The sequence below is a fragment of the Chiloscyllium plagiosum genome, unplaced genomic scaffold (assembly GCF_037043375.1).
Source record: "Chiloscyllium plagiosum isolate Xiang-an unplaced genomic scaffold, Cpla_swu_hap1 HiC_scaffold_18, whole genome shotgun sequence".
Taxonomy (NCBI): domain Eukaryota; kingdom Metazoa; phylum Chordata; class Chondrichthyes; order Orectolobiformes; family Hemiscylliidae; genus Chiloscyllium; species Chiloscyllium plagiosum.
The window spans coordinates 38,496,363-38,523,260 of NW_028270156.1; the positions used below are offsets into that span (position 1 = coordinate 38,496,363).

The following is a 26,898-nucleotide window of genomic DNA, read 5'->3' on the forward strand; positions in this document are numbered from 1 at the left end:
TGTGTTTGACTAATTAATGGGATTTAGGAAACTCAGGCTGGACCAGCACATAATGCCTACTTCCAAATCCACTTGAAGAGATGTTGGTGAGCTGCCTACTTGAACCATTGTAGTCCATATACAAATTCTGCAGTGATTCTTCTAGATGTTACACACTGCTGCTGCTGTGCATCAGTGATGGAGAGAGTGAATGCTTGTGGATGTGGTGCCAATCAAGCAGACTGCTTTATACTGGATGGTGACAAGCTTCTTGAGTGTTGTTGGAGCTGCACTAATCCAGGCTTGGAGGAAGTACATCATCACACTCCTAACTTGCATTTTATAGATAGTGGACAGGATCTGGGAAGTCAAAACTAAGTTACTTACTGCAAGATTCCTAGCTTCTGACCTGCTCTTGTGGCCACAGTATTTATATGGCTCATTCAGTTCCTCCTTTAAGTCAATGGTAAACCCTCGGAAGTTGATGACAAATGATTCATTAATGACAATGCTATTGAATCTCAAGTAGCAATGAACAGATTCTCTCTTGGTGGAGATGGTCATTGCTTGGCACCTGTATGGCACATATATATTACTTGTTACTTCCCAGCCCAAATCTGGGTAGTATACAGGTCTTGTTGCTTTTGAGCATGGATTTCTTCAGTATCTGAGGAGTCACAAATGGTGCTGAGCATTGTACAGTCATCAGTGAACATCCCCACTGCTAACCTTATGGTGGATGGAAAGTCATTGCTGAAGTAGCTGAGGATTATTAAACCTGGGTCACTTTCCTGAGGAACTCCTATACAGTTATTTTGGAGCTCAGATGACTGACCTCCAATATTAGAGCCAGCTACCTTTGTGTGAAGTATCAGTACAACTAGTGGAGGGTTATCCCTTGATTCCAGTATTTCTAAAGTTCCTTAATGCCAAACTCATCAAATGTGGCTTTTGATATCCAGGGCAGTCACTCTCACCTTCAGCACTTTTGTCTAAGCTTGGACCAAAGATGTAATGAGTTGTGAATCCATGAGTTTGACTATGTCAAGCTGTTGCTTAAACTAACCTGTGAGATAGCTCTCCCAATTTTGGCACTTGGCCTCAGATGTTACACACAGCTGCTGCTGTGCATTAGTGGTGGAGAGAGTGAATGTTTGTGGATGGGAGGAATTTGCAGGGTAAATGAGGCTGTATTGTCATTGCTGCAGTTGTTTCCAATAACTAGCCTGATATCAGGTAATCTGCCTGGTTTCATTTCTTCTTTGAGACTTTTTAGCAATTTGCTATAAAAGTATGACTTAGTAGGCCATATTAAAGAGCAGTTAAGAGTAACCGCATTGCTATGGGTCTGGAGTCAGCACTTTTCCTTCCCTAAAGTACACAAGTGAACAAGATGTTTTGTTAGGAAAATCAACAGTGATTTCACATTCCCATTAGACTTTTAATCCCAGAATTTTTTTTAACATTCTAATTTCGCCATCTGCTATGGCGCAATTTGAACCTGGGTCCCTTGATGATCAGTCCAGTGTCAATACACCACACCACTGCCTTTTCTGAAATTATGAAGACCAAGCCTATACCACAAGAGTTTTGAAGAATAAGAGGCGACCTCATTGAAACTTAGGCAATTCTTAAAAGATGTGACAGGAAGGCTTTGAAAGGATATTTCCTCAGGCAGGTGGGGTCCAGAACTAGGTGACATAGTCTTAGAACAAGAAGTAGGCATTTAGAACTGAGATGAAGTGGAATTTCTTCACTCTTGAGGTGTGAATCCTTGTAATTCTGTACTGTAGAAGGGAGTGGGGGCTCAGTAAAAGTATATTCAAGACATAAATTGATAAATTGTGAGATGTTAGGGTTAATGGGGATAATGCAGGAAAATGATGTTGAGGTAGAAGATCAGTCCTGATTTAGTTAAATAGTGCAGCAGACTCAATGGGCTTAATTATTTACTCCTGAGTCTATTTTCTATGCTCCTACATATAAGAAGATGAAAAGAAATTGCTGAAAGTTTGCAATAAATTGAAAATTCAAAAAATAATTCTTGTAAATAGATGCAATTAAACATGGGAATATTTGATGTGAAGTTATGTTGATATGTGGTTGTCTTGTTTGTCTCAAGATTCAGAAATGATGGAAGTTGTGAGGAGCAAGGATCTTCTTTAGACTGTAGAAGGGTTGATGAAAGGACAAGATATTTAATGGATGGGCAATTCAAAACACAAAATCAAGCAAACTAATTGTACTACATACTCTTCACAATCTCTCTGGGACCACTGTCAAAATGTATAACCAGATATGCATGGACAAAGTGCATATTTGTGACTTATAAAGGAATATATTCAACAAAGACCCTCTTGTTCACTGGTTTAAAGCTGCCATACAAACATTGAGATCTACAGTCTTGTCCTTTGCTAGTCAGAGTTGTATATGTTGTGGATCTCGGTTACAGATCTGGCTGCAGCAAGGAGCAGAACTCTTCTTGAAACACAGCCTTCTCAGACAGAAGTGTGGGACAGTACACCTCAGTTGATAAATCTAGTTGCATGAGTAATGCTTATCACGCATGTCTTTACAAACCCTTGCTTTTCCTCTTCTCCCAGAATGAATCATCTGAAAATGAGAGAGCTTTGTGTATCTCTCAAATACTAGTTTCTTGTAAATATAATTGTCTCTCAGGATGTAAGTTGCTCTGAGTAGAACAGGGAAAGTACATTTCCAAGAGCTGCAGTCAATCCCAAGATATGGCCAACAGTCTTTACAAGTAAGTTTACTTCAGCAACTTCCTTATAGTTAACACACTGAAATATATGGAAACTGACATGCATGATTCATCAGGCAATAAGCAATTTATGGGTCAAGAAACAGATAGGGAAACATAATCCCTCAATAGCTGATCATGTTGGGAATTTAAATACAAGTAACCTACCTTTCCAGTCAATGTACAAGCCGTATTCCTTTTTACAATGCTGTCAGTTCATATAAAATATAATTTACAAACAAAAGCTGGAAATGCACAGGCAATGCGACCGACTAATCAGATCATTTCAGGATAGATTCCTTGAAGCAATGATGATATGCAGACTAAATTCATAGCTTACTATATAGATTAGAGTCTCCAGTTTGGCATTAAGGTTCAAGAGCTTGGCAGGGTGGAAGGGAGTACTGTAAACCTGGACTCAAGTTGCTCAAGAGTATTTATTTATTCGTATTAAAGTGCTGTCTTAGTAGTGTTCTCCCTTGAATTAGAAGGTTGTGGGTTCACAGATCTCCTTGAGGGTTTAAGTACATGCTCAATTATTTGCTTTGTGAGCCTAGCTTCTGGACAACTCCCCCCGCCAGAGGGTCTGCTTTCATCCCATTTTTAAACTGTTTCTTTCAACTTGTAAGTTTTTTTCTCTTCATTCTTCAAGCCAAATCGATCACTTCACACTTTTCAACATCATATTTCATCAGCCATTTGTTCCCTTTTTGCACCAGCCTATGTCCTTTTGCAGGTAAAAACAATGACTGCAGATTCTGGATTAGTGATGCTGGAAGAGCACAGCAGTTCAGGCAGCATCCGAGGAGCAGTAAATTTGACGTTTCGGGCAAAAGCCCTTCATCAGTATGTCCTTTTGCAGCCTACTATAATTTTCCTCAATGCTTGCTACATTTCTCAAGTTTTGTGTCATATAAAGATGTTAATCACAAATGTTCAAAGACCAATATAGGTCAAGAAATACCATTTTGACTTGAAGTATTTTGTCAACTGAGATTCATAGTGTCTGGTTTGCCATGGCTCAGAGCCATTTTCTGTGTGCAGATCGTCCACTTTTCACCAAATTCCACTTGTCTCATGGAATCACATGGCAGGCGAGGTTGAAGTGCCTGCCAATGCCCTGGCCCCATATTTCAAGTCAGCTGCTCACCACTGCAAATGCTGCAAGCCCAGAACTGGATCCATGCTGGGATGTGCATCAATTACTATTGAGGACAGGACATAAAAAGAGGAAACTTGGTAACCCCCTTCACCAGCAGCACCTGGAGATGCTGGTGGATGGGATGGTGGAGAGGAAGGCTCAGCTTTGTTCTGTGGACTGCCAAAGAAGACCATTCAAGGCTTTTACCTGCACTATTTCAGACACTTTCACCTCAGTCCAGAATTGCCAGGCCCCTATTGCCTACGCACACTGCCCATATAGTGGCCAGAGAGATTGTGACCTGCCCTCCCCCCACCCCTTTTACTCTTTGAGCTCCCAGTCTATCCCATGCTCTTTGAGATCCCACCTTTCTGTTTTGAATGCCCCCCTTGTAACTAATTTTCAGTAACACAGCACAACTTATCCTAACCATAGACTTGAGTTACCCACTTTTCCCAGAACCCCATTGGCTGTTCCTTAATATTAATGTAAAAATCTCCAGGACTGATCTTGTCCATCTCTACAGATTGAACTGAAAGAAAGAACAGTCTCAACTGAGCAGGGCCAAACTTCTGGACTGATGCCTCCAAAGTATCTGAATGGGATACTTGTAATCTCCAGAATGGTTACACCTGACCTGCAGGACTGATTGGGGACCAATCCCAGGACTGGAGTCAGGCAAGCTCTCCTGACTCTTTGCAGTGGCACCCTGAACAGACCGGAATTTCTCTTTGACCCCACTAAGGACTGTAGGTCTTTTATGCACCCTCTCAAATTTAATAACATCTTTCCTATAAAGAGCTAACCAGAATTATTCCAAAAGTGGCCTCACCAGTATACTGTACAGCCACAACATGACATTCCAACTTCTATATTCAACATTATAATCAATGAAGGCAAGCGTGGCAAATGCCTCCCTCACTCCCTGTCTACCTGTGACTCCACTTTTAAGGAACTATGCCCCCGCACCCCGATCTCTCTTTTTTAGACAAAACACCCCAGGGCCCTACCATTTAATGTATAAGTCCAGCCCTGGTTTGCCTTACCAAAATACAACACCTAGATTTATCTAGATTAAACTCCTAGATCAGCCTACTGGCTCATTTGATCAAGGTCCCATTGTACTCTGAGATAATCCTCTTATTCACTATATCTCCCATATCCACATCCAAATCATTTATATAAATGATGAAAAGCAATGGGGTTTGAGCTACAGGGAGAGGCTGAATAGGCTGGGGCATTTTTCCCTGGTGCATTGGAGACTGAGGAGGCTTATAAAATCATGAGGACTATGGATCGTGTGAATACCCAGGTCTTTTTCCTAGGAAGGGGAAATCCAAAACTAGAGGGCATGGATTTAAGCTGAGAGGGAAAAGACTTAAAAAGGACCTGAGGGGTAACTTTTTTCATGCAGAGGTTGGTGTGTGTATGGAATAAACTTCTGGAGGAAGTGGTAGAAGTGGGTCCAATTACAACATTTAAAAGACATCTGGATGGATATATGAATAGCAAAGGTTTAGAGAGATATGGCTAAATGCTGGAAAATGGGATTAGCTCAGATTGAGTTATCTGATCTGAGTGGATGAGGACTGAAGTTTCCATGTTCTATGACTCTATGACTGCCCCCGCCTTGACTTCTAAACTTAGTCATTTGCTTGATGCACATGCAGTGTATTTAGTGTGTAAAATGCTGGCACATGTTGTAGGTACAACACAAATGTAGCATTGTAGCAGACAGCAATATGGCCAGCCCCATGACTGTTCAGTACTGTGAACCATGACAAGCTACCTGCCTCTGCTGATGTGCTATAAAGCAATGCAAATTACAGAGGCTGGAAACTTTTAGGTAAATCCAACATGAATGAGCGGGAAGAAATGAAGCCAAGATCTCTGTTAACTTTGCGTTTTAGATGCATGGGACACATATGTGTACACAAAGTGAACAGGCAGAAGTATGCAAATCTTATCAGTCTCTAAACTCTCAAGTCAAATCCTAAAAGATGCAAGTGGTGTTAGGTTTGGACTGAGAGCAAGCTTGATGATAGGGCAAGGCTGGTAATTTGCAAATGTCAATGTGCATAGATGAAGGTTAATGGAGGATGGTGTCCACAAAGCATTCATCCATTAAAGAAAGTGAGTTAAACTGGAGAATGTGACATATTACATCAAAGAGTGTCGTGCTGGAAAAGCACAGCCGGTCAGGCAGCATCCAAGGAGCAGGAGAATAGAAATTTTGAGCATAAGCTCTTCATCAGGAATTCCTGATAGTGATCTCCACCTCACTTTCTCCAATGTGACATATTGGTCTGACTCATCTTGTCTACTCCAAAATGGAGGTCCACCATGGCCATTACATTCAGTTCCAAGAATAACTGGCTTTTTACTGATTTTTCCTTCTGGGAGCGAGGTTGTGGAGAAGACAGAGCTGGGTGAAGGCTAGGACAAGCAATCAGTGAGCTGCAACTGCCAAGTTTCCATTCTGATTTACAAATTGGGAATTGGCAGCATCTTGTTTCTCTGGAAAGGTGCAGAGAATTGAAAGTGGCAGACAAATTGACTAATTATGAGATGCTATAGAAATAAGGTAATCACTGTTCGTTTAACGTTTAAGGGGAAAATCAAGAAATGTCTTCTCAATGTTAAAATTTCATTTTTTTCATTCTTGCTGTATTTCTCAACTTTCTCAACATTGCCACACTCATCCAGGAAGGGGAAAGTTCAGTACCATCAAAACAAATCACTGGGGAGGAATGATCAAAATGGAGGACAGAGCCCATCGTCTGAAGTTGCTGAATCCATTATTTAACATAAACCCAATGCAAACAAGAGGAACATCACTTTTTTTTGCTTAGGTTCTTTGCAACCTACAGGACTTGACTTACCTATGGTTTGTCTCTTCTCTACAACAATGCCCAATCCAGTTGCCTCATGTTCTACAGTGCCTTTGATCTCTAATCTTTCTGATCTCCCTCATTCCAACTTTTAGAGTCACAGAGTCATAAAGATGTACAGCACAAAAACAAACCCTTTGGTCCAACTCATCCATGATGACCAAATATTCTAACCTAATCTAGTCCCATTTACCAGCACTTGGCCCATATTCCTCTAAACCCTTCTTATTCATATACCCATCCAAACCCGTTGCAATTTTACCAGCCTCCACCACACCCTTTGGCTGCTCATTCCATACAAGCACCACCCTCTGCATGAAAAAGTTACCCCTTAGGTCCCTTTTATATCTTCCCCATCTCACCCTAAATCTATGCCCTCTAGTTCTGAATTCCCCCAGCCCAGGGAAAAGACTTTATCTATTTATCCTATCCATGCTCCTCATGATTTTATAAACCTCTATAAGGACACTTTGCAGCTTCTGACACTGCAGGGAAAACATCCCTAGCCTATTCAGCCTCTATTCAGCTTCTCTGACCTTCCCTTCTGTTCTGCTTGCTTTTCTTGTTATATTCAACTACGTAAAGCCCATCATTTTTCCACTGTTCTTGAGTCCCAAACAAGAGTCTTACTGGACTCAAAAGATTAACGATGTTTCATTCACAGATGTTGCCAGGCCAGCTAATATTTTCCAGTCCATTCTGCTTCCATTGCAATCTTCAGAATCCTCAGTATTTTGCTTTAGTTTTATAGAAGCAGCCAATACTTGAGTGCTTTTGTGAAGCTCAAAGACATGCCCAGAATAGTGCTATGCAGACTGAGAATGATATATACATTTCTGTAGATAACAGTGTTCAAACAGACTTGAAGCAGTTCTTTGAAAGTGTTCTTAGTATTGCTAAGTTGATGCCTTGAAGGAGTTGTGGAAGCTCCATGGAGTATGAACCTACTGTCCTCTCTCAGGATGACAACAGTCATGCAGTCCTTCAATGAGTACTCTCTATGCCTTCCAATTAGGCAGCCTAGATTGAACCACTATGTTGGAATGATGTAGTCTGGCTCTGGGTTTTCTAGTCCCTGAGGGGTGTTCTAGTCCTTGAGCCGTTCTTGGTCACTCTGTAAGGCCATCTCCAGTCTTCTTCCTGAAAATCAATAGTTTTCCACAAGCGATGCAGCAGATATTAGTGCAGCATTACACATGACCATTAGATTAAAGAGAGGCACAGAAAAGGAAAGCACAAAGTGAATGGAGAAGTGTGATTAGTTTTACATGGAAGGTGGGATGATTTGATTCATAAAGTTGGTTTGGAATAATTGTTTTGTGGTTGCATTATGGCCTAAAGAATGCTGCAATGGTTAATAACATAAATGATTATTTGAAGGTTGGTGAGTGGAGGACTGAGCTTACAACCAAATTCATCGATTACCGTTAATACGGTGAGTGAGGGATTGTGTTGGTTGTCTCCTATTTTATCCCAGCCACTCCCCTTCTTCCTAATCCTCAACTGTTCACTGTATACCTGGTGACAAGCACAGTGCTTTAGAATCACAGAATCCCTACAGTGTGGAAACAGGCCCTTCTGCCCAACAAATCCACACTGACCCTCCGAAGAGTAACCCAGCCAGACCCAATTCCATTACCCTGAACATTATGGGCAATTTAACATGGCCAATTCACCTGACCTGCACATCTTTGGATTGTGGGAGGAAACCCATGCAGACATGGGCAGAATGTGCATACTCCACAGTCAGCTGAGGCTGAAATCGAATCCATGTCCCTGGCGCTGTGAGGCAGCAGTACTGACCATTGGGCCATCGCTTTCATGAGGATAAGATTTGCAGGGTACAGCAATTTACCACAGACCTTACCACTGTTCTGTCAAGCACTGCAAGGCAGCTCAAGAATTGGTCAAGCAGTGGGTAAATTGTTTCAGCTATCCAATATCCTGCTGAATTACATTTTGTGAGCTAGCTTGGTCTAGTTATGAGCATGTTTCCCATTTATGGATTCTTCACAGTTATGACATAGATGATCAGCAAAAAGCCCTTGTCACCCTCTGATTTCTCATGTTGGTTCAAATGTACCTGGCATAGAGCACTATTATAGAACACAGACACCATCACTGTCACTAGCATACTAGGCAATGACATTGCAGATGATCACACACTAACTTGACCTTAAGGGAATGAAATCTTTCCCTATGGTTTGGAAGCAGGCCATTTGGCACATTGTGTCCACACCAGCTCTCTGCAAAGCATCCTATCCAGACTCACTCTCCTTACCCCACCCCCAACCCTATCCCCATAACCATGCATTTCCCAAAGCTAACCCACCTAGCCTGCAGTACATTTTGTGTGAACAATGAACAATGAACATGCCATCAATGATGCCTTTCATTATGTGGACACCTTTAACCCTCATCAAGCTGCTTGCTATGTCTAACAAGAGGGAATAAATTCTATTCAGCTCCCTCTTATGCTACAATGGATGGTGAAATGGGAAATGTTGCAGTCACATGTAAGTTCATGGCAATTCTCTAAGATTCTAGTTGTGGCTGATACAAATGGCAGATTTCAGTGAGAACTTTCTTTGTGAAACTAAGTGGGAGAAATGCTTCTTGAATATCTTTGATAATGTGGTCTCCTACTGGGACAGTTTACTGACACCCGCAGCTCCTCCTTCATTATGAAACATCTGCTCATTTTGCCTTTGTCACTGTTGGAGAACAAGTATACAAACTGCTGCACTCATGTCGAGGAGAGGCAGGCTGTGCACAATCCTTGAAGCCGAGATAAAGTCCTTCAGTCTGGTCCATGCCACTCCCTGTAGACTTCAGCAACTTTAAACAACAGTTCAAACCAACAAACACTTCTACCAGCCTTTGTAAGTTAATCAGCAGCTTACATGAAAATGGTTGCTGCTCCCTTAAAGGCACTGGAAGGGGTGGGGAAGGGAAGAGATGCTGGGTTGGAATTCCTTCCAGCTGCTGAAAACATGTTTGTTTGTGCAGGGTTAAGACAGGGCTGTTAACTGGAAAGGTTTGTTCCAGAGTTGAAGCAGTGCTATCAAATTAGCATTACCCATTAACATCATGACATACCAACTCAGCCTACCTCTGACATGTGCCTCCATGCCCACATGTACAACTTATCCAAGATGGCATCTGCCCCCACCCACATCATATCTGTGGAACCAACTGGCAGCTATAGTACCAAAATTGCATTTTGTGGCTAATACTTTTATATTTCTTCTTTGGAATAACAAATGTCCATTCACTCATATTTCAGATGTCACTTAGCCAACTATAAGCTTTAAAACATATTCATTCTAGCTTGAAATTGTTTCTTTATTAGTCGTTTGTCAAAAATAATTCATTATACATAGTGTTTTGAGACAGTTTGACATAAAAGGCATGATATCAATATAAGCATTATTACTTTCATTTAATAATAATTTTATCCCTACCTTTTGCTTCAATGTAGATTATGTTCTTACACAGTAGATCATTATGGCACAAGACCACTGGGGATTTAATTTGGGAAAGGTGTTCTTTGAGTTTTTCAAATTCACTGACAAGAATGTCAAAAGTTGGCATGTCAGTCATTTCCAGACAACTGGGGATAAAATATACACATACATTCAGTCAAGTGTAAAACAAAATGGACCTCAACGATGACAGTTGCTGGTGTAATTTGCAGCTCTGCATAAAACATTTCAGAAATATAAGTAAACCTATATTTTCAAATCAGAACATACTTTTAATACATTAAACGTTCAAAACAGACATTCATTAGCAAGCAGAAAAATTACAAATATACTTTTTTGGCAATTTAAAAAATTCTATATGGCAAGTGCTGTGCAAATTTTCGATGGTTACAAAGCATCATAGTTCTGCATTGGAGCAATTGGATTTTAATTAACCAGCTTCAATAAGTCAATGGTCTCTTTTTTTAACATTTCTCTTGGTATAGATCATGTTATTATTGTAGTTGCTTTTCAGTTGCACAAGATTATATGTTCACTCACTCATAGAGATGCTGGCCACATTATCTATGTGTGAAAAGTTTCTATGTCTATCAGCGTTATGATCTCTTTAATACAGTGGTCACTGTATACTAGTCCACATAATTTAAAATATTTGCATTAAGCTTTTACAAACAGAGTGGTAAACATATTCTTGATTCACTAACCCTTCCTGTCATGTTATGAGATCTCTCATTGCCATCTTATAATACAACCAGGTTCTCAACAACACCAATAAAATCACAGTTACTTAGCCGCCAGAAAGTCACTAGCATCCTGCTTTGTCCCAGGTTTTACTTTTCAGATGTGGACTGAGCTTCATTTTCATAAAATAAAAGGTCCTCAATAAGGATTTTAATTGAGGGTTTTCATCTTTTAAATAAAAAAAATGAATTCAGAACATTTTGTGCACTGTCAAATTCATATGTATAAATATAATTTTCATTATTTCAAATACCTAGTGTTGATATTTAATGAAAGAAAGATGAGCTCAGTTTTACTTGTGTTACGACCCAGGCAACAAACAAAAGACAAATTTCCATCAATATTGAGTTTCCTCCTTAGCTTAGAATTTTCCAAAATGCTTTCCTGGCAGTTACGTTTGACATTTAACCACTATTGTAATGTAGGAAAGAATGGTTGCCACTTTGTTCATAGTAAAACCTCACAAACAGCAATGACATATGTGACAAATGTTATGAAGATGTGGGTGTACTATACTTTTAAGAGAGTAAAAGCTAACAGTGACAGCACCAAGTATTCTCGGTAAGACACAATGCAACATGTGGTCCAACTACTGGGGTAGCTGGTTGCCTGGAAATGACAAAATAGATTTGAATTAGGCCAATCAGTTTAAGTTATACCCCGAAAAAATATTAAATTCCAATCAAGTTTGAAATGAGTATATTGACAATCTCAAAAGCCAATGACACAATCCGATGCTTTGGGCATAATAGCAGGGAAAATTGAACAGTTGGGAGGAGAATTGCCACCAAACTAATAGCTGTAGACTGCTAGTCAGAACTCTCTGAGAGGTACCTGTGTAGAGAAGGAGTTTGCACAGAGAAAAACATCAACACCGATCTGGAGAGCCAATCTACCGACGAAGGTAAAGAGAAGATTCGACTGCTGGTTGGTTTTAAAATTTGGATTTTTCTGTAAATCTTAATTGTGAGCTTTATTAGACTAATATTATAGAAGGGATGATAAAAGATACATTAGAGAAAGGAATTGTAAATAGTTGTTAGTTAATTATTCTCTGCAATACTTTAAGAAATAAAGTTGTTAAGTTTTCCTTTAAATAGTTCTTGGGCACTCGAATATTTGCAGATTACTGCACAGGATAAAGCTTTTCTGTGTTGCTGGTTTTAAATTAAGCAGGAGGGTTTACCCCGTGTTGTAACACAAAATAATCTGTTCTTGGTGGCATTGGTTAAGAGATGAAGGTTGGCCTTCATCTCTTTGCTCTTCTGCCAATCATGCTAAGATTATTATCAAAGAGATGATAAAACTACCACCATTCCTTATTCCTATACTAGTATAAAAACATATAAATAGGAGCAGGAGTAGGCAATTCAGCTTCCTGAGTCTGTTCTGCCATTTTATAAGATCATGGCTGATCTGGCCTTGGCCTCAATTCACTTCCCTGCCCACTGTTCCACAACCATTCAATCTATTACTGATGGAAAATCTGTCTACCTCCTCCTTAAATTTACTCACTCGTTCTTTCATTTCTACTTTAAGGGATCCTTCATGTCATGAATCTACACTGAGGACTTGGTTAATGATTGGCATCAGTGATATTGCACTACATTACTTGATGGATCTTTAATTCTATGCATACCCCCTCATGGAAGACAACTGTGCTAAGAAATTAAGTAGTTTTTATCTTTATGAACATGCATTGGCCATGTGATAGATGTCGCTTAGGGTCAGACATTGTCAATGTCTTCTGTCATGTTTTGAATACTTTTCCTTGGTGTAGTAGATTTCTTTTGACGATCTGCATCACCACCATGTGTAACAGATTGGAATGCAGATAGTACTGGTCAATTTAAAAAAATCATCAATGGTCTCTGCTGGACTTTATTATCTAAATTTAGTAGCCAGAGTTTGGCTGTTGCTTCAAGCTTTGCTGACAGTTACTCTGAGGATTCTACACTGGAAAACATTTCCTGTAACTCAGTGAAATTTGTGGTTTCCCTTTCTTCCCAGGCTGATATGTGCCTTTTCCTTCTGAGAAAACCGGACTTACACTTTTTTTTACATTTTACATCTGTTCCATTTTTAGAGTGTTTTGCCTCTAAATTGCTTGGTAAGCTTAAATCTTCTGTCATTGACCTAAAACTCATAAATCTGCTTCTAATGCTTGTTTCAATAAAACTTTAGATTTTAGCCCTATCTGTAAAATTTTCTCTCCAGCTTGCTATTGCGTAGTTCATGAGTGTAGCAACGTTCACTGTGGTGGTAAGTATTATTTTCTTCCCTTTTACAGCTTCCGAGCCCAGGCCAGAGCTGGAAATAAAGGTTTTCTACCCTTTCCCTTAGAAACTCAACTTCCATCTGAACAGACATGCATCACTTCTCAACCACTTGTCACCTGGGTCGACTCTCACTGCTTAAATGTGACTTTTTTTGGTCAATAATGGTTTCTCTGCACTTTTGCTCCCCCACCCCTCCTCCCCTAATTTCTGTTGTTTGACCAGCCCTGCTGTTCCTGCTCTCCAAGACAGAACATTTTGGTTGTTTAAAAGAGTCCACAAGCTAACTGATTAGTTGTGCCTTTATTCAGAGAAGTTGCATTGAAGTGACAGTTCTCAGCAGACAGTTCTGTGCTCATTTTCCCTTTGGATTCCCCTGAATTCTTTTCACTGTTGTTCTCTTCAGGACTTTACACAGTCATCATGTCACCATGATATAATAATGATGATAAGTCATGGGTATCTCAGGTAGAAAACTGTAAGCTTTCCTCCTCTTCTGCTCTAGGAGATTTTAAGTTATTTGTAGTGAAGGAATAACCCATAAATAGGTCTCCAGTGAATATCTTAAATTACAGGATAAGGTTTATTACATCTTAAGATGAGGTTCAGAGGAGATTTACTAGGATGTTGCCTGGCATGGAGGGAAAGGTCTTACGAGGAAAGGCTGAGGGACAAGGCTGTTTTCGTTAGAGGGAAGAAGGTTGAGAGGTGACTTAACTGAGACATACAAGATAATCAGAGGGTTAGATAGGGTGGACAGTGAGAGCATTTTCCCTCAGATGGTGATGGCAAGCATGAAGGGACATAGCTTTAAATTGAGGGGGGATAGATATAGGACAGATGTCAGAGGATGTTTCTTTACTCAGACAGTAGTAGGGAGTAGAACACACTACGTGCAACAGTAGTAGACTCATCAACTTTAAGGGCATTTAAATGGTCATTGGATCAGCATATGGATGAGAATGAAATAGTGTAGGATAGATAGGCTTCAGATTGGTTTCATAGGTCGGCGCAACATTGAGGGTCGAAGGGCCTGTACTACGCTGTAATATTCTATGTTCTATTAATATCTATGTACAGGTCACATCACACGAACAAAAAATGAGAAATAGAAGACATAACTGTCTCCAACTACTATGACCCAGAACTGCCTCAATGCTGCTTCACCCTGTGGCTGTGTCACATATCAGAGTGTATGAAACTTCTGCTTACCACATAAATTAACCCTGTCATATCCATTATCTTTTGTAACAGAGACCATATGAGTTCACCAGTCGAGAAAGTAGTCAAATGTGTGATTTAATCCATCACCACACAGCACTTCGCATGGTGTCTGACAATGGATTAAAGCTTGCCTATAGTCCTGCACTGGAATTTCAGTCTAGATTGTGCACTTAAGTGCTGGAGTTGGGCAAAATCCACAATTTTTAACTCAGGGTTGAATGCTACCACTGGGTCAAGGGTTAAACAAAATTTAAAACCTATTTCAAATTGTTGAGCATCAAATTCACAAATCGTAGGTGAAGTAATTCCTTCAAAACATGAAGTCACTGCAATATTGGTATATGATGGTGTGCAAAGAAAATTTATTTTCTTTTTAATGAGCACATTGGAATTCTATTCCATTCCTTGCTCTAAAACATTGTATTAAAGTCAGAAACTGAAGCTGTTGCTTGTTAAATCATCAAAGTAACTGAGATAATTGCTGACAAGGGTTGGCTATTTGGGCAATACAGAGTATTCTTTCAAAGAAGGATGCTAACTTTCTCATCAAAGTCATACTTTTCTTGCTTGCATGATCCTTTCCAGAAAATCATAACTTTTGTGTATAAACTTGTATTTCCCGATATTTATGGCATTTGTACATTTAGCTCCACATCTTTCAGTCATTCCTTAACTTAAAACAGTGTCCCAGCTGGATGTATCAGCTTAATTCAATATTGATTCCATTTTAATTAATATACAAACATATTTTTTAACTACAAGGCTAATGTCTAGCATTCTAAAACAGAACAGTAAAATAAAACAATGGTGTGCGGATGCTGGAGTTCTGAAACAGGGTTGTATTTAACAATGTTTGTTATCAATCGAGTTAAGCTGTCTATGAAAATTGCTCCATTATGTAATATTTCCTCTTATATCCATGTTAAAACTCATGTAACATCGAGTTGGTATCATAAAACAGAGGGGTGAAATGAAATAATTGAAAGTCATGACATTGATGTTGACAGGTAGTTCTTTTAGGATGACAGAAACATTTTGCAACCAATTACATGGTTGTTTGCTTCCAATATATATTTTGCGCAACTTACTTCACGATTTCTTTTAGACAAAACTGCTACAGCATTAGAAAAGGAACAGTAATCTGCACATATACACAGAAAATCACAGGCTAAGCAAGAAATCTGACACTTGTGAATATTGGTCATATGGTCCTGAAAAACATGAAAGGCATACAAACCAAGAAGTTGCCAGGTTTTGTCTCTGGGCTGCGCTCATTAGTTGTAGTTTATCTTACCACGTGAGCCACAAAAATAAAACCCTACTGCTTATGTCTCCAGCAGTGGAGAGGAAAAACAGAACACAAAGAAGAATAATGAAAAATGTGAAACTTATCTTTTCACCCACTCACCAAAGCTCTATAATTATATTGAAATTTCTACTTGATATTGTGATACTCAATATACAAAAAAAAGGCATATATCTTTCAAATATTTTACCATTTTAAATTCCTCAGGTTTCCTCAGGTCTAGAGGGTGAGGGAAAATATTTAAGAAAGAAAATCACCTTTTGTTTCTGTGTTACATCACCATCTAATGATGTCTATTCTTAGTCAGGTGAGAAGAGTAATATGCTTTGTTTTGTAGTCCTCTGTTATTGAACAGTCAACTTCCTTTTCCTCTGGGGCTGAAGTGGAACTGAAGTGAGGCTATTTGTGGTGTTGCTATTTTTATATCAAGGAGGTGAAGGCCCACTCACTTTAGGGCCAGCCGATTTTCAGATCCGTGTAAATCAATGGAAATGAAAGCAGGGACAGTCGCTGTCATGAACAACTGATCTGTCAGGGCACCTTACCACATGAGCCATGTAAAGAAAACTTTCTGGCTGAATCTCCAGCAGTGGAGAGAGAAAAATAGAATACAAAGAAGAAGAATGAAAAACTCCTTTTCATCCACTCATCAAAGCTTTATATTCATAGGAAAATTCCTACTAAAGATATTGTGGTATCTCAAATTAGCACAACAAAGACGGACATATCGTTCAAAAATTATTTCATTTTAAATTCCATTAAACTTATTTACAAGGCAACCTGTTAACCTGATATACCATGTAGATGTTTATTTCATTACAGCCAGGTTTATAATGATTTTACCGTCCTTATGTATCTGTGCACATTTTCTTTTCTTCCCTATGGCAACTGAGTCAAAGGATCTTACTGGTATTATACATGTACTTTTAACAAACAGTAAAATAGGCCCTGCTGTGTCAAGCATTGTTCCTTGCCTTGATATCCTCATTACTTTTTATGCCTTTCCCTTTTAAGTAAGAATATCAGACAGCAATTTAAATCTTAAATGCTTTCAATATTTATATTTGGAACAAACAGTTTAAAACATATTATATACAGATGTCTGAATAATGTCAACCAAAATCACTAGAAGGGTAAAAATGTCTTGCACATTCTGCTAATTTTATAGAGATTATACACGCAATCCTTTGAAACAAAACTCTGAATTTGATACATAGTACGAAAGGAAATCTTTCACTCCAAAAACAGAATTTGCAAAAGAATTCAAAACCTTCATGATAATTGGTGAAAATAAGAAGCCACCTCTCTGAACTGTGTTTTAACCTTTCCATAGAAAGAAACAAAAGTATCAAAAATCTTCCTTGTGCCTCAGCATTAGCAGTCTGTGATTTTATATATTAACCTTCAAATAATGCTGCCAATGAAACTCATGTACAAACAATTTGACATGTTCCAATAAAATTCTGTGTTCTACTTTAGAACAAGCTTCAACTGTTTTGAAAGGAATGAGTCAATACCTCTAAAATAGTAGCAAAGGAATTTCATACAAATATATTACACATTTGTACGGCAATCTTTACACAATTCACATGTTGAGGCCACTAGAACCAGCCAACATCACTCACTGAAGTCTTGGGAGATGATGATAGTTATTTTTTGATGAAAGCTGTTGGATATCTATTTCAATCACAGAATATTCAAGAAGTTTCAGGCAGGAATTGAGAGAACTTTTTGGAAATTTCTAAATAAATTCTGGATGATTTCAAACTCAGATATGGTTGTTCTATTCTAGTAGCATAAATGTTCCACAAAATCTGATTAAGCGTCAAAAGGACAAGCACGCACATACTATTATATTTATATTCTATTGTGTTCTTAAGTTAATCATGTTAATAATGAGAGTTGCAAGTAGCACATGAATTTGCAGTGGTAAGAATGAATAAATATTAGAAATGCTGCTTGATATGTTGTGTGGACTGACAATAGAAATAATGACTCAGAACTCATTACAATGGTAATACTGGCAAAGGAAGTCATACATTAGACCATAATGTCCCCCACTCCTCCAGTGGTAACTTCACAGCAGTATCTACTGTACATCCAATGTAAATAAAACACAGTGAACAGACATTGGATCAGGAGGAGCACAGATAGTGACTGATACACATTCAAGTTACCAGGGCCTCAGTGGAACATAATAGGGCTATGGCATGGATATGATGCCATGAATCTGAGTCATATTCTATGATTACAGGGCAGTTTTGATTTGCTGAAATTGCGCTGAAATTGTGTAAATGGTTACAACCAGAGGGTTAAACTCCTGGGTGAGAAGGGATGGATTGGATCCTGTCTTTGTTTACTTCACCCCATAGGCGGTCACAACGGATTCCTTGTGGATGCTTTTCACCCAGACCCAAACGAACTCATAATTAAAACTGTTGTTTTTCATTTATATAAACAGATGAGAATACAGGAAGAAGTATGGTTAGTAAGTTTGCAGAAGACACCAAATTTGTTGGTACAGTGGACAGTGAAGCAGGTTGTCAGCTACGTAGAACATTCCATCTTCTGGAGCTACACCAGCACCACTCCCCACCTCTTCCTCCGCTACATTGATGACTGCACCGGCACCACTTTGTGCTCCCACGAGGTGGTCGGACCGTTCATCAACTTCACCAACACATTCTACCCCGACCTTAAATTCACCTGGCCCATCTCTGACACCTTCCTCCCCTTCCTAGACCTTTCCGTTTCCATCCACAAGGACCAACTCAACACTGACATTTTTTATAAGCCCACCAATTCCCACAGTTACCTGGATTACACCCCCTCCTACCCTACCTCTTGCAAAAATGCTATACTGTATTCCCAATTCCTCTGCCTCTGCCACATCTGCTCCCAGGAGGATCAAAACACAATGGATGGCCTCCTTCTTTAAAGACCAAAATTTCTCCTCCCACATGGTTGAAGATGCCCTCCAACACATCTCATCCATGTCCCGCACCTCTGCCCTTGAACCCCACCCCTCCAACTGCAACAAGGACAGAACCCCTCTGGTTCTCAACCTTCTACCCCACCAACTTCTGCATAAATCATATCATCCGCCAACATTTCCGCCACCTACAAATGGACCCCACCACCAGGGATATATTTCCCTCCCCACCCCATCCGCTTTCCGCAAAGACCATTCCCTCCGTGACTACCTGGTCAGGTCCACGCCCCCTAACAAACCACCCTCCCCTCCTAGCACTTTGCCCTGCCACCGCGGGTATTGCAAAACCTGCGCCCACACCTGCCCACCTTACCTCCATTCAAGGCCCCAAAGGAGCCTTCCACATCCATCAAAGTTTCACTGCACTTCCACACATGTCATTTATTGTATCTGTTGCTCCCGATGCAGTCTCCACTGCATTGGGGAGACTGGACACCTTCTTGCAGAGCGCTTTAGGGAACATCTCCCGGACACCCTCACCAACCAACCCCACCGCCCCATGGCCGAACATTTCAACTCCCCTCCAACTCTGCCGAGGACATGCACATCTTGGGCCTCCTCCATTGCCATTCCCTCACCATCTGATGCCTGGAGGAAGAATGCCTTATCTTCTGCCTCGGGATCCTTCAACCCCAGAGCATCAATGTGGACTTCACCAGTTTCATCATTTCCCCTCCCCCCACCTTATCCCAAATTCAACCTTCCAGCTCAGCACAGCCCTCATGACCTTCCCCATCTGTCAATCTTCCTTTCCACCTATCCGCTCCACCCTTCTCTCTGATCGATCACCTTTATCCCCACCTCCATCCACCTACTGCACTCTCAGCTACCTTCTCCCCAGCCCCACCCCCTCCCATTTATCTCTCCACCCCTGAGGGTCCCAGCCTCATTCCTGATGAAGGGCTTTTATCCGAAATGGGAATTTTCCTGCTCCTCAGATGCTGCCTGACCTGCTGTGCTTTTCCAGTAACATACTCTCAACTCTTATCTCCAGCATCTGCAGTCCTCACTGTCTCCTAGTGAAGGAGGTTATCCAAAAGTACAATGTGATCTTGATCAGCTGGGCTAATGGGCTGAGGACTGGAAGATGGAGTTTAATTTAGATAAATGCAAGGTGTTGCATTTTGATATGGCAAACCAGGGCAGTACCTACACAGTTAATGGTAGGCCTGGGGAGTTTTGTCGAACAGAGACACTTAGGGGTTCAGGTACATAGATCCTTGAAAGTTGTGTCACAGATAGACAGGGTTATTAAGAAGACATTTCACATGCATGCCTTCATTGCTCAGATCATTGAGTGTAAGAGTTGGGACATCATATTGTGGCTGTACTGGACATTGGTGAGGCCACTTTGGAGTTTTGTGTACGGTTCTGGTCGCCCTGCCATAGGAAGGGTATTATTAAATTGGAAAGGGTATAGAAAAGACTTACAAAGACTGGAGTGTTTGAGTTATAAGGAGTGGCTGGATAGGCTGGGACATTTTTCCCTGGAGTATAGGCGGTTGAGGGGTCATCTTATAGAGGTTTGTAAAATCATGATGGGCATAGCAAAGGTCTTTTTCCGAGGGGAGCTCAGAACTAGAGGGCATAAGTTTAAGGTGAGGGGGAAAGTTTTAAAATGTACCTGAGGGGCAGCTTTTCACACAGAGGGTGGGGCATTCATGGAATGAACTGCCAGAGGAAATGATAAATGCAGGTACAATTAAAATATTTTAAAAACATTTGGACAGGTACATAAATAGAAAAGGTTTAGAGGGATATGGGCCAAATGCAAGCAAAGGGGACTAGTTTAATTTGGGAAACCTGGTTGGCATGGACGAGTTGGACTGAAGGGTTTGCTTCTGTGCTGTATAAATCGATGACTCCAGGCGTCAATTTTAGCAAGCTGAATTAAGGAAAAAAAGATGAGTTTATTAATTCCTAAACATGAAAAGATCTAAATTGGAACACACATGCGCAAATTATAAATAAGAGGTGAGTCAGAAATGATAAAAGTTAAAAAGTAGATAAACAGATTAGTCTCTGATTTGTTTGCAAAATGAGGATAGTTAGGGCTATTGCAGGGACGTTACTGGCAGTGTTGATATTAGTGGTTGAACAGATAGTTTCATGAAACTTAGTTTTGCAGATTGGTTGAACTTCAGTAGTTTGGACTCTTTTAGACTGTGATTCTATTGCAATATTCAAAATGAAACAAAGTCCTTGTGTTATTCTGTTTCTTCTTGTCTGGGTACTAACTAGCTTATTTCTGGCTCTCAGTACAGGGCTGATAACCATACTCTTCACAGCAAATCTTATGCTTGGAGCTACATTGCTACACAGGAGAACATTCATGTTATAGGGAAGGCAGTAATTTCTTTTAACCCATGTCCTTTTGTATTCCTCAAAGGGAACAACACAAAATGTGACTGCAGTTTGGGATATAAACCACCAGAGCTGTGTTGCTGTTGAACAGGGGGACCATCAATCCCTTGTTATCTTTGTAGTCTTTGGAAATCACAATCCAGCCTGTTCTGACTTGTTTCCTCCCCTTTCTGAAATTGTGCTGCTTAAAGTTCCCTTTGCATTTCTAAATATGACATTCCATGGGTATCTCTTTCTCTCTCTCTCTCTCTCTCTCTCTCCCCAGAGAAAAACACTTAACTTACATCTATCATTGTTTCTGTCTGTCAGGTGGATTTCAAAAAACACATTTCAGAACTACAAACAGAGTCATACAGCATGGAAACAGACCCTTGAGTCCAACTTGTCTGAGCTGACCAGACATCCCAATCTGACCTAATCCCATTTGCCAGCACTTAGCCCAATCTCTAAATCCTTCCTATTCATATATCTATCCAGACGCATTTTAAATGCTGTAATTGTACTCAACTCCACCAATACCGCTGGCAGCTTGTCCCACGCACATCAGGACCTTTTTAAGTATTTCCCCTCTTATCTTAAACCTATGCCCTCTAGTTTTAGAGTCCCTTACTTGAGGAAAAAGACCTTTGCTATTCACCCTATCCATGTTCAACATGATTTTATAAACCTTCATAAGGTCACCCCTCACCCTCTGATGCTCCAGGGAAAACAACCCCAGCCTATTCAGTCTTTTACTCTTACTCCAGCCTTCCAGTTCCAGATTTATCCTTGTAATTCTTTTCTGCACCTTCTCAGGTTTAACAACATCTTTTCTATAGAAAGTTGACCAGATTGTACACAGGATTCTAAAAGCGGCTTCACCAATGTCCTGTTCAGCACATGTGACATCCCAATTCCTATATTCAGTGTTCTGACCAATGAAGACAAGTGTGCCAAATGCCTTCCTCACCATCTGTGATTCCACTTTCAAGGAACAATGCACCTGCAATCCAAGGTATCTTTGTTTGGTAACACTCCCCAGAGCCCTAGCATTAACTGCATAGGTCCTGCCATTGATTTGCCTTACCAAAATGCAATGCCTCACATTTATGTAAATTAAACTTCCACTCCACGCCAATTGACCCATCTAATAAAGGTTTCATTGCACTTAGAGATAACCTTTCTCACTGTCAACTAAACCATTTAATTTGGTGTCAACTGCAAACTTACTAACCATACCCTGTTTATTCACATCCAAATTATTTACATAAGTGACAAAAAGCAGTGGACCAGGTACCAATCCTTATGGCATGAAAATATCCATAATACTTTGGGTTTCTGATGTGTAGTCAAGGAAAAAAACATATAAATCAGGTTTAAGAAGAGACCCATCTGGTAAGTGATGTCTCCCAAATTGCATGAGATCTTGAGTGTTGTTTCATTACAGGTTGGATTCAGGCTTATCGTACTTGCTGAATAAATATTAATTAAGGCAGAAAAAGAGCTGTGATAATTAGCTGCTTAAAATTGTTGGTGAGGGTATCTGTGGATCAGCTGAAGTCCCATTAAGTAATACAAACCATGGCATAAGGTGAGAGATGACTAAATTACACAATAACCTCCTGGAATGACTACAACATAAAATACAGAACATACAATGAGCAAGATTTCAGCAAATTCAGGCCAGCCTGATTAACATCTTAAGGTTATGTGCAACACAGGCCTGGATTTTCCTTGAGTTCAAGACTGAAAACAGCAATGTATGTTTACCTTAACTAATTCTAACAAACATGTTATAAAAACACTATCTTAATTTCACTCCACAGCAAAAGTAATACCTTGAATTGTGATTTCTAATCAGTAGGATATGGCACCCAAAGTATTCAACCAGATAGCAAGTGACTAGGCTTTTTAAACTAATGAAGCATGTCCATCTGGGTATTTATTGCCTTTTTGGGTGGAGAGGAGTTAAAGAATAGCTGTGCATTCTGAGCATCAAAAGTGTTTTTTCTCTTTCTTCTCATTTGATGAGTTTATGTGCTCAAGATAGGAGATATTGATGCTGGGAGTGGAAAACATTTGCAGTTTTAGCATCTTGTGTCCATATGAAGCACTCCCCAGTAAACAAGGTCAGAGGTCAGATGGAAGCTAAGGGATTTTTTTGCTGCCACAGAAAAGCTCTTGAGGAGCATTTTCATTTTCCAAGCTAGCCATGCTTGTAGCCTTTGAGCAACACTGGGAATTAGTGTCAAACTACCAACACTTTGATGTTGCGCCCAGGAGAACATAAGTAGTGATTAAATGGGGAAAAGAAATTAATTTTGTGTGGAACCACTAACCACCAAAAGTTTTTGAAAATTTTGTCAGTACACATTGCCTATCTCAGATTGATGCCTGTGCCTAGTAATTTATTTGGAAATCAGGACAGGCTAGAAGTTAGTTCCACTGTTCATATGGAACACACTAAAAGGTTAATCTGCGAGTCTCACTTTAGGGATTAATTTATTGCCTCAAGAGGTTATTATTTAGTGAGGTTTACATCAAAAGCCCATACAGTTGATTAATTAGACATTCAAACAAGTTATTACAATATTAATATAGAGATTCTTAGAATAACAACAACTGATTCATCTGAAATAAAGAGGAGATCTATTTACAGCCAGAATATGCCTTTTCAAACATTATAGTTACTAACTCTCTCTTCCTGTCACTAGGAACTATCTCATCTGTTAGATATTTTCACCAATGATTGTTTCTTTTTCACATATTTTCCAAATCTCTGTCATGTGCTGACAATGTGATATTCCCATTTGCATTTTAAAACTTTGACCTCAATTGCAATCCAAATACAAAACTACTTATCCTTGAACATTCCAAATCTTTACCTACCTTCCCTTCATCTCCAGCTTTGAGTTTCTCCAATCAGATTCCTGCCCATGCCTCAGCACTGAAATTGAGCTTATCAAAGTCACCAATGATCTCCTCTGTGACTGTGGTGTGTTTATCCTTCCTCAGTCCCCCAGCTTTCATATGGTCCTCTTATACCAAATCTCCAACACATTTATGCATTGACCGCCAAGTGGAGTTGCTCTCAGGTGGCTCTGCTCTTGCTTATCCAACTGTGGTTATGAAATCTCCATAAAGCATCTCTCTTTCTGAACGTTGTGATGTTTATGTTGATGCTCACTTATTACTTTGGGCTCAGACTGGGGCAACTCTGACAAAGAAGTACACAAAACCATTTTCCAAATTCAACACAAATTTCAAGTGGACTCTATGTTAATACCAAGTATCTCCCAGAAATTCTCAGCATTTGTAGATGAAATCAGGTTTATTATCTTTTTAAAAGTAGTGCAAATTGTTCACTTTACAAATAATTGCAAGAATGAACATCTCTTCATGTCATTGATTAGCAATGTGAACACATCCTAAACCATTGGACTCGGCAGTTGCCCCTTCAGCTATTACCCTCACAATCATATAAACAAAAACAATTTATATTAATACAGTGCAATGTCCCAACACACTTCACGGGAGCATAATCATGAATAATTATCATGAACCGCAATATTTAGAATAATTAACCAAATGTTAGGAAGGAAGAGAAGGCAGAAAGATTTTGAGAGAAAATTTCGGTTCTTAGGGGCGAGACAACTTCAGGTACATTAATCAGTGGTTAACGTAGAGAACACTCAAGATGTCAAAACTGGAGGAGCACTGATATTTCAAATGTGTGCTGTGTTGAAGGAATTGACATATGTAGGGGAATGGAAGACGATGATTTTAGTCTTTGCAATATTTAGTTAAAGGAATTTTTTCTTCATCAGTTACCAGATCTCAAACAGTCTGACAATTTAGGGAGAGTGGAGGTGGTGGTGAGCTAGCAATGGGTATTGCAGCAAACATCTGGAAAGTGGTGCTGTTTTTATTTGATGCTGCTCAGGGATAAAGCATGGAGGAGAAATAATAGGGACGCCAGTTGTAATGGGGGGGGGGGGGAGGTGGGAATGGATGAGAAATAATTGCAGGTGAATCTCTGGCTACAGTGAGATAAATAAGAATGGAACCAGGTAAGTTAGATCCTAACTAACTGAATGATGCCGGTGATGAGTTGGCAGAAGATGGTTCATTGAAAAGGAAGAGGATGACTCTTTAACTTTGTCATAGAAATGTGTCATGTGTGACTTCAACAAGAGCTGATTCAGTCCTTTCAGGGAGGAACCTAGTTGGAGAACTATGGTGATATTACAATGGTGTTACAATATCTTACATCTGCCTCCTATTTTGCACTTGATTAGCACTGATTCAGTAAAGTACTGTGCTGATTCTGAATGTCAGTTCATCAATAAAGTAGTCAAACTGTGATAGTTTAGATTAAAAACATTCTCAAATAACCAAAAAGGAAACTAAATGATCTGCAACAATTGACAAACAGCCTCTCTTAAAAAGAACCGAAAAGCTTGGGTGTTTCATATATTGCAGGCTTACATATTGAAATTGAGCTAAGGGTTATATATTACTTTGCAGTGCGAGCAGCAAAAACAACACAATGAAGAATGCATATCCTTTTGCAGTATTGGTTACTTTATTAACAAGAAATTGTGCTCAACATCTGTTACCAGTTATCCCATTCCCCAGTCTTAACTGGAAAAGAGAAGAATATGATGTAGGTATGTGTAGGAGATCTATAGAGAGAAAGTGATGATTAATCTTGGCAAGACAAGCAATCCATTTTTCTACTTCATTGCCTGCTCTCCTCCACATACCTAAGGTTACCTACAATAAAGCAGGAGCAGGCACATTTATCCATTTTAAAGTGCTTGGGCAGTGATGTCAGGAAGACAAAACAGTTCCATTTTAAGTTTCTAGAGGCCGACTATTTAAGGCAATGATAGTAGAGTCATTTGGTAATACAGAACTTGAGTATTGTTGGAAAAAGGCACATTTGGTCAAAGTCTTTTTGTCTTGCACTCATTATTGGTATTTTTGCAGGTGTCCTAATGAATGCAAGGTGAAACCTTTTGATAAAATGTCTCTTTTTTTCAGCAGAATTCTCATTCCAAGAAGTAAATCTGATGTGTCTGGGATGAATTTCGTTAAAGCTCAATAATCACAGTCCTGGTAGAGCTCCATTTGTTAACAGATGGCAATGAAATCAACATTCAACCAGATCCCTAACAAATCAGCACTTAGACAGGAAACATCCAAAACTGTCCTCAGATACACAGATAAACATCAATAGAATGTAACTTCTGCTTCTATCTTATGAGAAATAAAAAGAATAAAAGAGTTGTGCTGTGCTACAGGTGGAACAAGGTGTTCACCACTTAGTGCAAAAAACTCAAAATACCAGTGAGAAGTCATGTTTGATACTAAGGTTCTATGGGACAAAAAGAAGGCAATTAAAATCTCATGTTATAGTGTAATCTTTCATCTTTGTTCATTCAGTATTCCAATTCAAGGAAGAGCATGGTGCTCTTCTGTTGGCCTACAAATGTTTGTTCCTCAGAACTTTTGAAACATCAGTGTGTTTTTTCTGCTTTCTGTAGATGCTCAATAACTTGTGTGCATTTTCAGTGTTTTCAGCTGTGATTATAATATTTCATTTTCAGATTTAAACACAAAACTAATCGGTTTTATCTCGATGACTTGGGAGAAAGTTTCAGTGAAAATCTGAAAACAGCTATTCAGCATGTACAGATACACATAGTTCTTTCCTGGGATCAAACGTTGAAAACAATGTGCACAAAATTTGGTTT

General features: G+C 39.6%; 1 protein-coding gene across 10 annotated transcripts in view; it reads right to left on the bottom strand.

Annotated features, from left to right (window-relative positions):
* The window catches only part of LOC122557782 (ethanolamine kinase 1-like), a 507,497-nt gene that overhangs the window by 242,026 nt on the left and 238,573 nt on the right, over positions 1 to 26,898 (bottom strand). For all 10 annotated transcript variants that reach the window (XR_015760158.1, XR_006313932.2, XM_043705802.2 and 7 more), the window contains exon 4: positions 10,237 to 10,385. Coding sequence is in view for 8 of the 10 variants with exons in the window: in XM_043705802.2 (XP_043561737.1) it covers positions 10,237 to 10,385 (149 nt within the window). In the remaining 2 variants the exon portion in view is untranslated. The remainder of the gene's footprint in view (positions 1 to 10,236; positions 10,386 to 26,898) is intronic.